General features: G+C 41.5%; 3 protein-coding genes across 3 annotated transcripts; 1 reads left to right on the top strand and 2 right to left on the bottom strand.

The window, feature by feature from the left end:
• Positions 1-211: 211 nt before the first annotated feature.
• cdc42ep5 (CDC42 effector protein (Rho GTPase binding) 5) lies at positions 212-3,107 on the top strand. The gene is made up of 2 exons (XM_056380702.1): positions 212-374; positions 1,234-3,107. Exon 2 carries the CDS (start codon positions 1,236-1,238, stop codon positions 2,151-2,153), a length of 918 nt encoding a protein of 305 aa, XP_056236677.1. The 5' UTR covers positions 212-374; positions 1,234-1,235; the 3' UTR covers positions 2,154-3,107.
• Positions 3,108-3,648: 541 nt separating this feature from the next.
• On the bottom strand, positions 3,649-8,953 carry grwd1 (glutamate-rich WD repeat containing 1). Its single transcript, XM_056380700.1, has 7 exons — positions 8,685-8,953; positions 8,470-8,587; positions 7,122-7,284; positions 6,819-7,029; positions 5,773-5,918; positions 4,777-4,968; positions 3,649-4,266 (listed from the first exon to the last, which is right to left on the bottom strand). The coding sequence occupies exons 1-7, from the start codon at positions 8,905-8,907 to the stop codon at positions 3,958-3,960; spliced, it is 1,362 nt and encodes a 453-aa protein (XP_056236675.1). The 5' UTR covers positions 8,908-8,953; the 3' UTR covers positions 3,649-3,957.
• A 1,770-nt stretch (positions 8,954-10,723) lies between these two features.
• Positions 10,724-13,703, bottom strand: zgc:174888 (uncharacterized protein LOC558116 homolog). The gene is made up of 5 exons (XM_056380703.1): positions 13,137-13,703; positions 12,695-12,801; positions 12,227-12,298; positions 11,765-11,911; positions 10,724-11,495 (listed from the first exon to the last, which is right to left on the bottom strand). Exons 1-5 carry the CDS (start codon positions 13,147-13,149, stop codon positions 11,148-11,150), a joined length of 687 nt encoding a protein of 228 aa, XP_056236678.1. The 5' UTR covers positions 13,150-13,703; the 3' UTR covers positions 10,724-11,147.
• Between the last annotated feature and the right edge of the window lie 354 nt (positions 13,704-14,057).

Here is a 14,057-nt window from a genome sequence, read left to right as displayed (position 1 = left end):
CCCTCATTGACTCCAACTTCCAGTCATCTACATTGTCCTGTTGCTTAATCAATAAGCTATGGCCCACAATTATAGAAAAAAAAAAAAAACTTTGAATAAAAATACTCTGTGGAAAGTTGACTGCTGGTCTGGGTCATATTTTTACAATGTCTGGTAAAGTCGAGAGCACTTTGATCCAGCTCTCCCTAATAACTGTCGCGTCACTTCCTCACCCCGTGCCCATCCCTTTGGAAGAAAAAGAAAATTCACACAGACAAACGACGGCGAGAAAAAGAGCGAGGGAAAAGTCGAGAGGGACGCGCGAGCAGAAAGCCAGATGAAAAAGTGGGATACTGTGGAGGTAGCCAACCAAAGACCAGAATATACGCTTTAAAGTAAGTTTTCCATACTTTCACTTGTTTTGGTGACGCTCACTCAGGTCAATCGATTAGCTGAGTTTTACATTGATCAAAACGATCCTCTCACTGCTTCATCAATAAATGTTGCCCTCGTTCGCTCATCATATAAATTATGAGTCATACATTTAACTAATATCATATATCATTTACTTTAATTATCATTGGAAAGTCTTGTGGGTTGGGGCTAGGCCTGTTAGCCCCCCCCCCTCCCTTTCCCAAATCTAGCTCTCTCACATACACACATGTACTAACTCTGAGAATAATGTCTTGAATGTATATACTGGCTTTCAACGTATGAGGCTGATAATGAAAAGAAAATGTTATTAGTGACTCAATCTCTAAGACATTATGAAATATATGTTGTAATATTGGCTTCCACCTACTGTAATAATTATTAGTTCAAAACGTTGCAGACCTCAACAGGAATAGTTTTGTCATGCTGACATCTGAATTTAATGCCCATCACAGTAACACAACCCAGGAGTTTTAGGACTTTAGATTCAGTTTTTATGTTTGGAACATCACAGTCTTGTTTTTGTCCACAAACACCCTGAGGGTAGAGAAAAGTATGTGCTAGCGTTGCATGTGTGTGCTTCAAGTACAAGTCTCAGCATGGCCTTCACAGCCACCAGTGCCAAAATGCTCATTGGCTTCCTACAATATTGCACAACACAGTGAAGTTTTTACACTGCTCTGTCTTATCAGGAGGTTGGACCCGGGCTCCAGCATTCACTTGCTTTTTGCGCATTTTTATATGTTATCTCATTTTCTCAAAATGCTACTTCCTGGCTATTTTGCCCTTCTTCTTTTACCCCCATCCTCAATCTTCTTGCAGTTATGCCACTTCACAAATCATCCCGGGCCCCTCGCCTGGACCCTACCATGATCTCAGCGCCACTGGGTGACTTTCGCCACACAATGCACATTGGAAGGGGAGGCGATGCCTTTGGGGATACCTCCTTCCTGTCCACTCTCGGCCCAAGTCCAGCCAGCCCTGACCTGGGGAGTCCAGGGATCATGCCAGCTGCTGATCCTGAGGTGGCAATCAACCACAGTGATCTTCATACAGATGCTCCAGGAAGCCCACAGGACAATGAGCTTCAGCACTCTGAGTCAGTGTCTTCATTCACCCTGGACCTGGACTTGGATCTGGGGCCGTCTATGCTGGGAGATGTATTAGGAGTGATGGATGGACTGGGGCTTGAGTCCAATGAGGGATATGCATTCAGTCCCAAAAGTGGCATGTCCTCGGTGGAAACAAAGCAGGGAAAAGGGGCCATGGAGATGTCTGTGAACATGCAGAATGAGCTGAACGGGAAGAACTTGTTAGGGTTGGATGGAAACCAGGAAGACAGCAGGATACCAGATGGGAATGGGATCAAGCCAAAGGGGTTAAAACCAAAAGTGAGATTCAGTGACAAACGAGACGAGATCATTCGCCGAGCATCTGAAGAGGAAGAAAGTCAAGGGTTTGACTTCCAGGATGAGAATCAGCTGGTGTGTCAAAGTCCAACGAGTGGTAAGAGTGAGAGGGGCGAGAGCCGAGAAGGTGAAATTGAGTTCACCAATCACAAAGTAGATTTGCCACCTAGTCCTGCCTCATCACACAGCTCAGAGTATGAAGGAGTCACCCCATTGGACAGAAGGAGGGTCGACAGCTGTCACTCAGAGACTGATTCGGAGGAGGAGGAGGAGGGGGAAGTAGGACGAGGCTACACATTTGAAGATGAGTTTGATGATGAAATTGGTCTATAGGGGACAGGTATGTTTTCCCCATGAAAACAGATCTTTGCTGTTGAGTAAATCAAGGATACTGTATTTTCCTTAACTCATCATTTCAGTATCATTTGAATGGGAGGCTGAAACAGAATATATATGAATGCAAACTGGATTTTTCAAGACTCAGAGATATACAGTTAAGACGATGTTGCTCAACTGGAAAAGACATTGTATGTTTTATCTACAAGGGTAACAGATTTGCCAAAGAATTTTGATCAGAAAAAGCAAAAATGTAATTTAGGTTATTACAGTGAAACGTTTGTAGCACTTTGATTTTTTTTCATTCACCTGGAAGCTTTGCTATGAAACTAAGGCTCAGTGGAAAGTTTGATTCAGGCTAAATGAATGATGCTTGCATTGTTAAGTTTTAACTATGTCTTATATTTGCCATCAGTTCAGTAAACACAACAGGTGTTGTATTTACTGAACTTTACCTTATTGTGCCTTAAAGGGAGCTGTACTTACATTATTGTACCCTGTGTTATACCAGTGTCTTATTAGTTTTTTCTCGTATTGCATGTTTTGAAAAGATTTACATACAAAGGGTCCAGAGAGACATTGTCAGAAAATAAAGTTATTATGAAATACTGTGAATTTGTCACATTCCTAATCTGACACTGTTTCTCTGGTTCAGACCGAATCAGCTGTTCTCAGAATGCAGTTATATTGTATGTTTTCATACCTACAAAAGTTTCTTGGGGCTGTGGGGCTGGACTGACACTAAAATGCTAAGGACCAGCGGTGTATTTTTGTACATGCTTTTTGCTTGTATAATGCTTGTGCTTTTGTTGGTTTTATGTCATAATGCTGTAAAAGGGAGAGATCACAATGCTCATCTGTTGAAAATGCTGGTTTAAACACGTTAACCTGTGGTTTCAAAAGGATTACAGTGAAAACAATAAAACTATTATTGGGAATTTAAAATAATCACCAGCCTTGGCTACGACTCATCTTTGAAATGATTGCAAGGCAAATCTGGAGTGAAAAGTTGAAGTGTTTTCTATTCAGTGTGAATCTGAAGATCCCAAGACCTCGGCTGTGTCCGAAATCACTCCACGTTTATTATAGTGCTCTGTATCAACTGCCATTTTATTGAAGTGTCCAAATTCTGACTGACACTTACACTCTACAGTACCCTAAAATATTCCTGCAATCTGACAAAAAAGAGTAATATCAATTGCATTTCCACTACTTTATGCCAACGGTATCAAGTGAATCTGTTGTATTTTATAGATGTAAAAATTATAGTGGTGCAGCATTGTACCTGCCACTGATAATGCAAAATGAGAACCAAAATCTCAATTTACTGCTTCCTATAAAGAGAACTGAGTGTCTGTTATATAGGGAATAGCAGATTTTTATTTGCAGCCACTTCTTGACATGAAGTAACTGTGCTTCATTAGAAGTAAAATACAAAGAGAGCAGCTTACCCTCTGTCTTTGAAAACCTTCATTCGGGTACAAACGAGAACTATGGTTTTAAACATTTTATTTTAAGCATGCACTAGGGAATGCCTAAAAAAACCAACACATCTGTAAAACATACAGACTGAAAGTCCGGTGGTAAAGATTATAACACCATATGGCGCCTACACTGGGAAATAAATGTCAAAAAGAAAATGATTACCTGAACACCAAATTATGTACATTATTACAAGGTCCTTACAAAAGAAACATATTTGGATTTACTGCTCATTACACACATTAAATGTGTACTACTCATGTAAATGCAAAATCATCTGTTTCTCTCTAAAACACACACGCGCGCACACACACACACACTACACAGATATTGTCCTGAACACGTTGAATCCTGACAGAGCCGTGGAGATCATCACACCAGGTATCTGTGGGTGCCAGTGAATCTCCTTGATCTCTGACTGACCCTGGTGCAGGAACAGTAGCTGAGGAGGTAAGTCTTTCACCCCCTCCACCCTGGCGCCCACGTCAGACGACTCCACAGACAGATCCCACTGGCTGACGACATCATCTGCTCCCGAGGCAGCGAACACACTCGAGTCCGCGGGGCTCCACTCCACCGAGGTGATGGGGGCGCTGTGCTGCTTGAAGTTCGCCACGGGCCGCCCAGTCTACAGGTAGAGGTGGAACAAGAGCAGTGAGGTATGACAGCTGTTCATTACAAACATCATCAGGCTAGAATAAATGAACACTGCTTTAAAAATCTGTGTTTTTACTGCTTTGTTTTTCCTAAATTTCAGCCAGACACTGCCAAGCTCTAGCTATTGTTTTCTCTCTTGACAAGAGAGAGTACTTCCCAAAATCTCAAACAATTCCTTTAAAAAGGCCAAATAAAAATGATTTCCTGCATTACAAGGGAGGCAACAACTGCAATAATTACACAGTATTGTGTCACAATAATAATTAGTTGGGTGGGGCAGCCAAACTGCAAAGGTGTGAGGTTATCTACTGTAATAGCACAAGCCCTTAAGACCGTTTTCTCTACCAAACAGTAACATCGTCACTCTGTGTCAAACAAGCGACAACTCATAGCTATATAACTGTCAGCTGAATGATCATGCATGAGTTGAATGATTACATTATTAATGATTGATTTCAGATAAATTGCTGTTGGTTTTTACCTTAAACTGTCTCAGATCCCACACTTTCAGAAGACCATCGTCCCCTCCTGACAGCAGGAATGGTTCGCTCCTGTTCCAGCTGATCACGTTGATGTCTGATGAGTGAGCTTCATTGGCTGAGAGCATTGAATTGGGCGGTGCACGGATGTCCCAGATACGAATAGACTGATCCACCGAACAAGATGCAAAAACCTGGGGTGAAGGAGAGAGAACACATTCTGAGATCTGAACTTTAGATTAAAGATTAAGAAAGCAAAAGACTGACTGGTTCAAACTGCTCTTCGCAAATAAGGAGCTTTACTTTATTTCTTCCTTGTTAAGGAGGAGCTTGTGTGTTAGAGTGCCAACACCAATTAGGTTACACAGTGTCCAAAGAGCCCCACTCAAGCAACAAGAGTAGTGCAGTAGGGTAAAAGCCAAAAAAGTCAGACTGTAGGGTGAACATCCACATACCACAAACTAGTTGAGTGACTAACTTTAAGTATAGCACCTAAGACAACACAAACAGCATATTTTAGCCAGCTTTTTAGTCACAACATTGTGCTGACACACAGCAACAGTTGGTGTTTTTAAAGACAACACAGTTAATTCCAATAACTCAGTTCTCTCGCCACACCTCATTCTTCCACAGAAACATCTGCAAAGTACTGTTGAACTGATAAAGCTCAGTGTGACATTAATAATCCCTGTGGAGAAATTCATCCTCTGCATTTGAATGGTCCTAACTGTTTGGATCAGTGGGGCTACTCCAGCTCTGAGGCCAGCACTGTGGTCAACGGGGCAATGAGTACAGATAACATGCATGTTAAATCTCAACATGCATGTCTAGTGCTTAGCATGCATGAGCTTCTGATTTTGGAGGAAACCCAGACAAACACAGAACGGTTTCAGTCAGTCCTAGTGAGGGTTGAGTCTTGCAGTGCGGCTAAAGTGCTAACCACTGTCACCATCTACGCTAGTCTCACCCACTACGTCACCATTATTCTACAAACGTACTGTAGCTTCAGTCGGGGACCACTGCACATCCTCCACAGACTTGCTGTGGGAGCTGAAAGGTCGCTGGTCAATCTGCCAAGAAGTCCCTCCCTCCCGTGGCTCCCACACATGGATGTTCTTTTTGCAGTCTCCACTGACAAGACGACCTGTTAATAAAAGACAGGCACAACAGTTAACCCTTTAGTGGAACACACACACACCTATGCTTTTACACATTTCTATCTATATGTTTAAGATGAATTCTGATAAAGTTTAGATTCAAATATCTGACTCCACATCTGTTTTAGCCGTTCATGCATGCCCCCCCAATTTTATTGTTCTGTCCTAACACCTACTGCACACTCAGCTATTTTGATGAGGTCCCCTCTCTGAAGTGCCGCACTCAACTTGTTTCAGTTTTATTCTTTGTGGCTGTGCACAATTTAACCTCTATAACTACAATGTGTGCATATGCGTATTGCCAACCATTTTGCAACACACACTATAAAGTTTTTTTCCCCCTTTTCTCTAAAAAGGAGGTCATGTTTTCTGTCTGTTTCAAATTTAGCAGGATATCCCAGGCTTCAATCAAACCTGGTAGAAAGTTAAGCCAAGTAAATGATTCAAAGTGGATCTGGATCCAAGTGTCTGATGATATTTCCAAAATTGCCTGCACATAAGAATTTAGTTTTTAAGCTATTTAGCTGGAAAACAACAAGCAAACATCAGGTTGTGGAAAGGACAAAATGACTTGTTTGTTTCTGACCTTAAAAAGCTGCAGTTTGGAAATTTACACAGTAATCTCCGATGTTGAGGTGACAGAGGGAGAGACAGTTAAGAGTGTGAGAGAAAATTATACCTTACATTTAGTACAGACTGTTCTCATCATGTTACTCACACATTACAAAGCAGACTATGTGCAGCTGGGGGCATATTTACAATTACAGTACTCAACATATTGTGGTCACCCAAGGTTAGCTTAATGCCAGGTGTCAAAAAGGTCAGAAAGTATGTGAGTGTGTTTTTTTTTGTCTGTAAATTACATTGCAGGGTAAAGACTCACTCACCAGGTACTGTAGGTGACCAATCAATAGCAAAGCCTTCAGTCATGTGTCCTGAGAAACTGAAGAGAGCTGTGGCTTCCTTCTGCTGTTTGACGAAAGCTGCCATAGCAGAAGAACTGTGGACGGCCTCCAGCTGAGGTCGGAGGTCAAATATTTCTACCTGTCCCTTCTCTGACCAGACAGCAGCCAATGACTGCTCCCCGCGCTGCGTCACCTGGAAACGAAGGAGCAAAATCAGTACTTGGGAAACATAGGAAAATAAAGTCTGAAGACCAAATGGTTTCATTTATATAAATGTCAACATACTCTGACTCTGTTAATCCCTCCGTAGTGAGGCATCATGGCCAGTTCCATCTGTGGCTTCTTGTCTTCATCCTCCTCCTCGTCATCACTTTCGTCATCGCTGCTTTCTTCTCCCTCCTTTTCCTTCTCCGTTCCGTGAAGGTTGTACATGCGCATGACGAGAAGTCTGCAAAGGAAGTAAACATCTGCATTGAAGTGGATGTAGATAACAAATAATCCATCACTCTCATTTAATTATTTTTGAGTTGTATTGTATATATGCATTAAACAACTACTATGACTACTTAAGAGATAAGTCTTTAACGCCATCTGTTATCCGTATTCAAGTGTGGAGTTTTGGTTTCAAACTAAATGATATAAACAACTTTTTTGTAGCAACCCCTAATTGGTCCTTTAAGTTTCCACTGAAAGGAAAATTCTTAACTTTCTGTGGATGATGTCAAAACATAACTGAAAGTGAGAGTTTCCTGGATATTGTCACTGATAATATCTTGGTAAAGCAACACTGTGGTGAATATCACACTGTGAAAACATTCTAGAAAATAACAAGTGAAAGTTCATTGTTGAAAATGAAATACAAGTCGGGGCATCGAGTGGCGCAGTGGGTTGAGCAGACGCCCCATATGTAGAGGCTACAGTCGCTACAGCAGGCCCCGGTTCGAATCCTGAATCGGACGGCCCTTTACTGCATGTCATTCCCCCTCTCTCTGCCTCGCCATTTCCTGTCTCTCTCTACTCTCCTGTCCAATAAAGGCACAAAAGCCCCCAAAAAAATATTTGAAGAAAATGAAATACAAGTATAATTTGGAAAATGCACTTTAAGTATCAAAACTAAAAGTAGTCAATGCAGTAAAATGTCCCTTATTACGATCATATTATATCATTAGATTATTAGTGCTTATGCATTAATGTAAAATCTGGATTTTTCTGTTGGAGTTGGTTGATGTAACTATTGCACAGATGTAACTATGCAGCTAATTTTCATTGTGGGTTCCATATTTCAGCTGCACTACTGTGAAGTGTCAGGTAGTTTGATGGATAACAAAAGATCATATTGTTAATCCAAGTTGTTTTTAAGTTTTATGGAAACATGATCATTTGTAAAGTTTTTAAAGCTGTCAAATAAATGTAGAGGATTAAAAGGTAGAACATTTCCCCCTGAGATGTGCAGTACAAGTACAACGTGGTATTAAACGAAAATAGTCAAGTAGAGTGCAGTACTTGAACAATGTAAATCACTACACTGTATTTATAAACTCAGTGGTGTTTTGATCTCAGTTTGATTAATGTCAGGTGAGAGCAGCCGTGAACATGTTTATGAAGTGTATGTTGTCTGGAGGTCTGTACCGACCTGTTACTCAGGGCTGTGTCCGCCTGTGTGCCCGCACAGAGCAGCATGGACAGAGGGAACTGCTCCCTGCTTTCCCCATCTGCATCTCTCAGGACGTCGAAGCTCAGACACGGAGCACCTGAACACAAACAACAAAAACACAAAGCTCAATTCAACCTGTGGGTTTGTGCACGATGACAGCGCTGACAACCCGCTAACTTTAGCACAACTCTTGCCTGTTTGACACTCGTGGTACATGCGGTACGCAGACCGGTCCATCTCCAGCTCTTCTCCGGGCTTAAGCGGCTCGATCCCGGGAACGTACACTTTCCTCTCCCCCTCTCCGCCCGCTCCTTCGTCCTCCATCTCTACCCCTTCATCATCATCGCTGCCGGCTTCGTCCATCTCCTCCAGCTCGCCTCCTTCCTCGGCAAACGTGTCTTCATCAGGCGCAGACATCTTGGCAGAGGCGGCGGAGTCCGCGTATTTCCGGTGTGGAGAGCGGCCACGTGGTTTAAACACCCAGTACTTTCCCTCCTCCCATGCTGCCTCACCCTCTCTGTCTCCCCCCTCTCTCCCGCTCTCCCTCTCTCTCTTCCCCCATTTACGGGAATTCAGCTGGCCCCTTTGGCGCTTGTCTCTCTGCTGCCAGGAAAGATCAGACTTGCAAATATTTGCCTCGGAAGTTTCCAAAACTGCTATAGCTAAATATTCATTTAACGTCGACCTTATATTAGTGGAGTTAAGGGGATGTTCAGTTTCGTAGCCCCCCACCCCTCTGGAGAATAGCATGCTCATGAAATGGGATTAATCATTTCCACATTTGGGGTCTTAGTAATGTACTGACCCGACACAGGATCTCGCACATCCTCTGAGTAAGTCGTGAGTGCTGCATGAAAGTAAATGTGACACCTGCGGAAGCACGGACTGGTACTGACGCCGGGGCCAGTAGCCCCTGCACCACTAATGGGAAACATGGATTTGTCAGCAGTCTCACAGCTAGACGTCTCAGTATTTGCCAATATTGCCTTAACAGTTACGGAGCAATGAGCATTGTCCGCAAAAAAAAAAAAAAAGGTGCCTCCTACAGTCCAGAGACATACAGCACGCGACCCTTCTGCTTCTTTTCTGTCTTCCTGATTTGTCAGAAACTTTGTCATCCAGCTCAATGATTATCTCACCGTTTGTATGTTGCATTCATGCAGCATTACGTTTGTCCCTTCCAAATTATGTGGAAAAAAGGGTCAGTGAAAACTCGAGGTGCAAGCCAAAAATCTGTTCCCGTATGCAGCATACCTCTATTTTAAGGATTATGAAACTACAAGGAGGCTCCGGTGAGGACAATGGCGCACTTAATATGTGTGGGTGTGTACAAGCTGGGGCAAGTGTGAGCACCAAATGGTGAACTTTTCTTTCTCGTGTGGATCCTGACAGGAGTCAGGACACAACATCTCCGCAGCCAGGGCCCCATCCAGAGCACATTCCTCTCTCATCTGCAACTCCTCTCACTTTTTTTTTTTTTTATCAGAGTTACAAAATAGCTGTAAAGGATTTCTACATAGGAAATGACTCTTTAAAAGAGCCAGTGAAGCTCAAATGAATGTAGCCTCCAACATAAACTCTGTCTTGTAGCTGGAATGTGAGACCACGGACAAAATATAATCTCTCTTAGATAAATGGACCAAAGTGTAAATATCTCTGATTCTTACCGACAAACAGTAGAGGAGGAAATACTCAGATATAAGTCATAAATTATATTTAAGTAAAACTATGTAAGTATTTTTAGTTCAATGTAGTAGTAGTAGTATCAAAAGTAAAATGCTCCCTGTGGTTGTTATAGTTATATTAACAGGTTAGTATTGTTAATGTATTTATGTGTAAAGTGGAGCTGATTTTAATGACTTAATAAACTGTTGGATAGTTTGATTTATAACAACAAATCACATTTTATAAACTGATCACATGTTTAACAGGTAAAATGTCAATGTGCAAAGTAACCAGTAATTATAGCTGTTAGATAAATGTAGTGCAGTCAAAAAACAATATTTCCCTCTGAACAGTAGTTAAGTAGAAGCAGAGAGTAACATTAAATAGAAATACTGAAGTAAAGTACAAGTATCTTAAAAGTGTCTTTAAGTACAATATTTGAGTTAATAGACCTAGTTACTTTTTATCACTGCTGACAGGAAACAGGAAACAGCACAATAAATATACTGTAGCTCACAAATGTTGGGATATTATATCTTGGAAAGTTAAACCAAAAACTAGCAATGCATATATCTAAATGTCTTTAATTTACATTTATGTACAAAGGTAAACACCCATAATATCTTACATTTACATAATATTCATTGTAAACAGTGATGAAATCCACATCAATAGACGAGACTTATGTGCATTGGCTTGCTCAGCATTTATCTCTTGTTAGCATGACGAGCATAGCTAGCTGGAGTTTGTGGCCTGCTCTAGAGAGGATGGCTATATGTTTATATCTGTGATATCAGTTGTTACAGAGTACTGTTGGACAGTCAACTTAGCTATTCAAACTAACTTTGGACATTAAATGCAACCTGTGCATGTCACTTCATATTAACAAAGCTTACTGCATTAAACACATAAACAAATATAAGAAACAATCATTCAGTGCCAGGAAATGTCTTGCATTTTGTGTGCATCATCTGAAAGATCTTTTTTAGTGACTATGGCAGCAGCCACCAGTAGAGTCTGAGTAGCAAGGGGCTCCACATTGAATATGATAAGGAGTGAGGACCACCGCTGGACGGCAGCTGTGTAATGTCTATCATCTTGTCAGGCTGTCCTTCCTCCACACTGCTGATAGCTCGGATGGTCAAGAGTCTGGCCCTTGATGGGCTGTAGTCCTTCCTCTCAACAGAGGGGGGCAAAGTGGGCAGGGTGCAAGTTTCGATCGATGGTAAGCAAACAACATCGAGCCACTTAGCGAAAAGTTCTGATGTTAGCTTGAGGAGTTCTTCAGGAGAGGAAGATAATGTGGAGTACTGGGACAGGTCCGTCTCCTCCTCGAACCGCTGAGAGAGACAAAGAAACAAGGACCAAGTAAATATTTGCAATAGAAAGTTAAACATTCACAGAATCTTCAAGGAAAACAACGTGTCCTTTTACTCAAATTCATGTTTAAAACAAAAATTATAACATTGATAAAAGCAATCACATGTCAAATAACCGGCGATGGTTCTGGCCTTTTTTGCATTTAGGGATTTTTTTTTTTAAACATACGCTTTCTTTCATAGAGTAAAAGAAGGTTTTCTGATAAGACATAGCTGGAAGAAAACCCTACCTCTGTGTTTATGTTCTTTTTAATAATTCTATCCAGTGTCTGCTTCAGGTCGAGAATTAAGGAGTGATTTAAGTGCTCATCCCAGAGGTTTCTGAGAAGCACGTGCCAGGAGTCCAGGAGGACTACTGCAGCAGGGAACACACAACACTGCAGGGAGAGGTACAACACAACAACCGCAAAGTTAGATTCAGCATGCAAAACACATGTGACAAATTACCAAGAGCCACATCAATTGCTCAATTATAAGTCAGACTCAAGTCTTCATTAAAGAACAGTGTTTTGCTAAACTTACAGCTGACACTTAGATAAAAGCTAATGATTATCCTGTTAAATAAGTCGAAATGTTTTTCAGTAGACGTGTTGTTATCAGATGTTGATAACACCTGGAAGACTTTAAGATTTATGACACATGTATTGCACATCAAACCCCACTTTCCATTTTTTATCTGATGAGTAACTCACCGGATCAGAGTCGCACAGCATGTTTTTTGTGTAGTGGTGTACTACATAGTAATCTTTTGGAAATACTGTCCGCTGGAAGGAAACAGAAAGGAAAGATAAAGGATGAGAATAAACCCAGAGATAAAGAAATAAGATAATATTTGTAATGTGATAATTACTGCACTGAACTTTAAGAATGACTGAGTTGAAAAGAAACAACTAAATTAACCACAGAGACTTTATAGAGCTACAGTTGCAACAGTGTTTGTCATCTGATAACAAGTTGGAGGTGTTTATTTTGACTCATTTGTGGGAGATCTTCACCTTTGACCACCTTGTTAACAGTCAACTAACAGAGCACAGTCAATACGAGCCACTATATATTTTAGATAGAAAAAGTAGAAAATATCATCCCTACAGAGAAGCTGCATTTCATTGCAGAAACACAAAAAGCATGACATGAAATCACAAGCAAAAGTTTTAACTTACAAATCCAGTCGGATTAGAGTCAATAGTCGTTTTAATGTTTTTCACACCTTCCTTGTCAAATTGACATCCACCACATTGGACAGTCAAGAGTGATAGCAACAGCAGCACTGTTTGAGACATGAGTAAGGCGGAAAGAGACAGAACACATTCATATAATAGCTGGAAACTTTCTGTGGTTTTGTAGCGTGTTCAAATGCCATACCTAGAGAAACATGACATCATTTCCTTTGTCAATTAGCTATTTTTGCAACAAAAAATCCCCAACATGAAACAGAGGCTATCATTGCAACAGTCCTAATTGAATTAAGACACAGGAAATGCTAGTGTAACAACACAGTGACTCAACAGATCAGTTTTAATTCCCGTTAAACTTATTTACCCACAGACTCTTGGAAGAACGTTTGCAAAAAGCATAATCATACCCTTAATTCTCGTCTCTCACCTGACAGTGACATCCTTTCATCTGAATGGACACTTCTCCATGTCTCTTCTTGACGGCAATCACTCTGCACACGGGTTTCTGTGTCAGTCTGTGGAAGGCAAAGTTTCCTCTTCTGTGGTTTTTAGAGGTCTTTGACACAGTGTACGCTGCTGTGCCTTCTCCTTCACAGCTTGATATTTAGTCTTCTTGTTGACATCCCTTTTACATTCCTTCCTTTTGAGTTCCTTTGGTACTTTCCAAAAAAATGCCTCATTTGTCCTCTCACGCCATCCTGCTCTCTCACTTGGATTTTCCCACTTAAGCCTGAGTGGCTGCAGCCTTTCCCTATCAAAGCTTTTGTTTGTTTTTCCCTTTTCCTCCTATATCTCTTTCCCTTTCCCTTTTCTCCCTCTCACTACTGACCTAGAATCTTCCTGAAAAGCCTAATTTGAATCACTCTCCTCTTGCTTGAAAATGGTTAATGGACAAAGCATGAGAGACACAGCCTCCTCTTCTGTATCTCTCCCTCTGGCCACTCTGTGTGTCCTCACTCAGACACAGGCTGCGCTCAAAGTGAAAGTGCTATGCTGGATGGTTTATCTGCTCCCTTAAAGTCTCAGCCCCTCCCATCACTACACGTTTTACCTCACTATTGACTGACCCTGCTCCCTCCCCCCTGCTCCCCACATTCCCTGACACCCACCCTCTTACCCCCATCCTCCCCCATCCAAACCAGGCCCGACGAGAATTAGTCATGCAGTTGGCGCGTATGTTTTTAATTTGGACTCTCCCCCACACCTCTGTGCCTGTGGATCTCCTGCTCTTTATCCCTTCAGAGTCAGTGTGCAGTATCATCCTGTTTAATCATCACGTGTTTTTTTTTTTAAATCACATTCCTTGAAAACTGACAAACAGGATTGCAACACTGCATTGCCAGAACTT

Source organism: Seriola aureovittata, chromosome 7 (assembly GCF_021018895.1).
Source record: "Seriola aureovittata isolate HTS-2021-v1 ecotype China chromosome 7, ASM2101889v1, whole genome shotgun sequence".
Lineage (NCBI taxonomy): Eukaryota > Metazoa > Chordata > Actinopteri > Carangiformes > Carangidae > Seriola > Seriola aureovittata.
The sequence above is the reverse complement of the archived record's forward strand: the minus strand, read 5'-3'. Positions and strand labels throughout refer to the sequence as shown.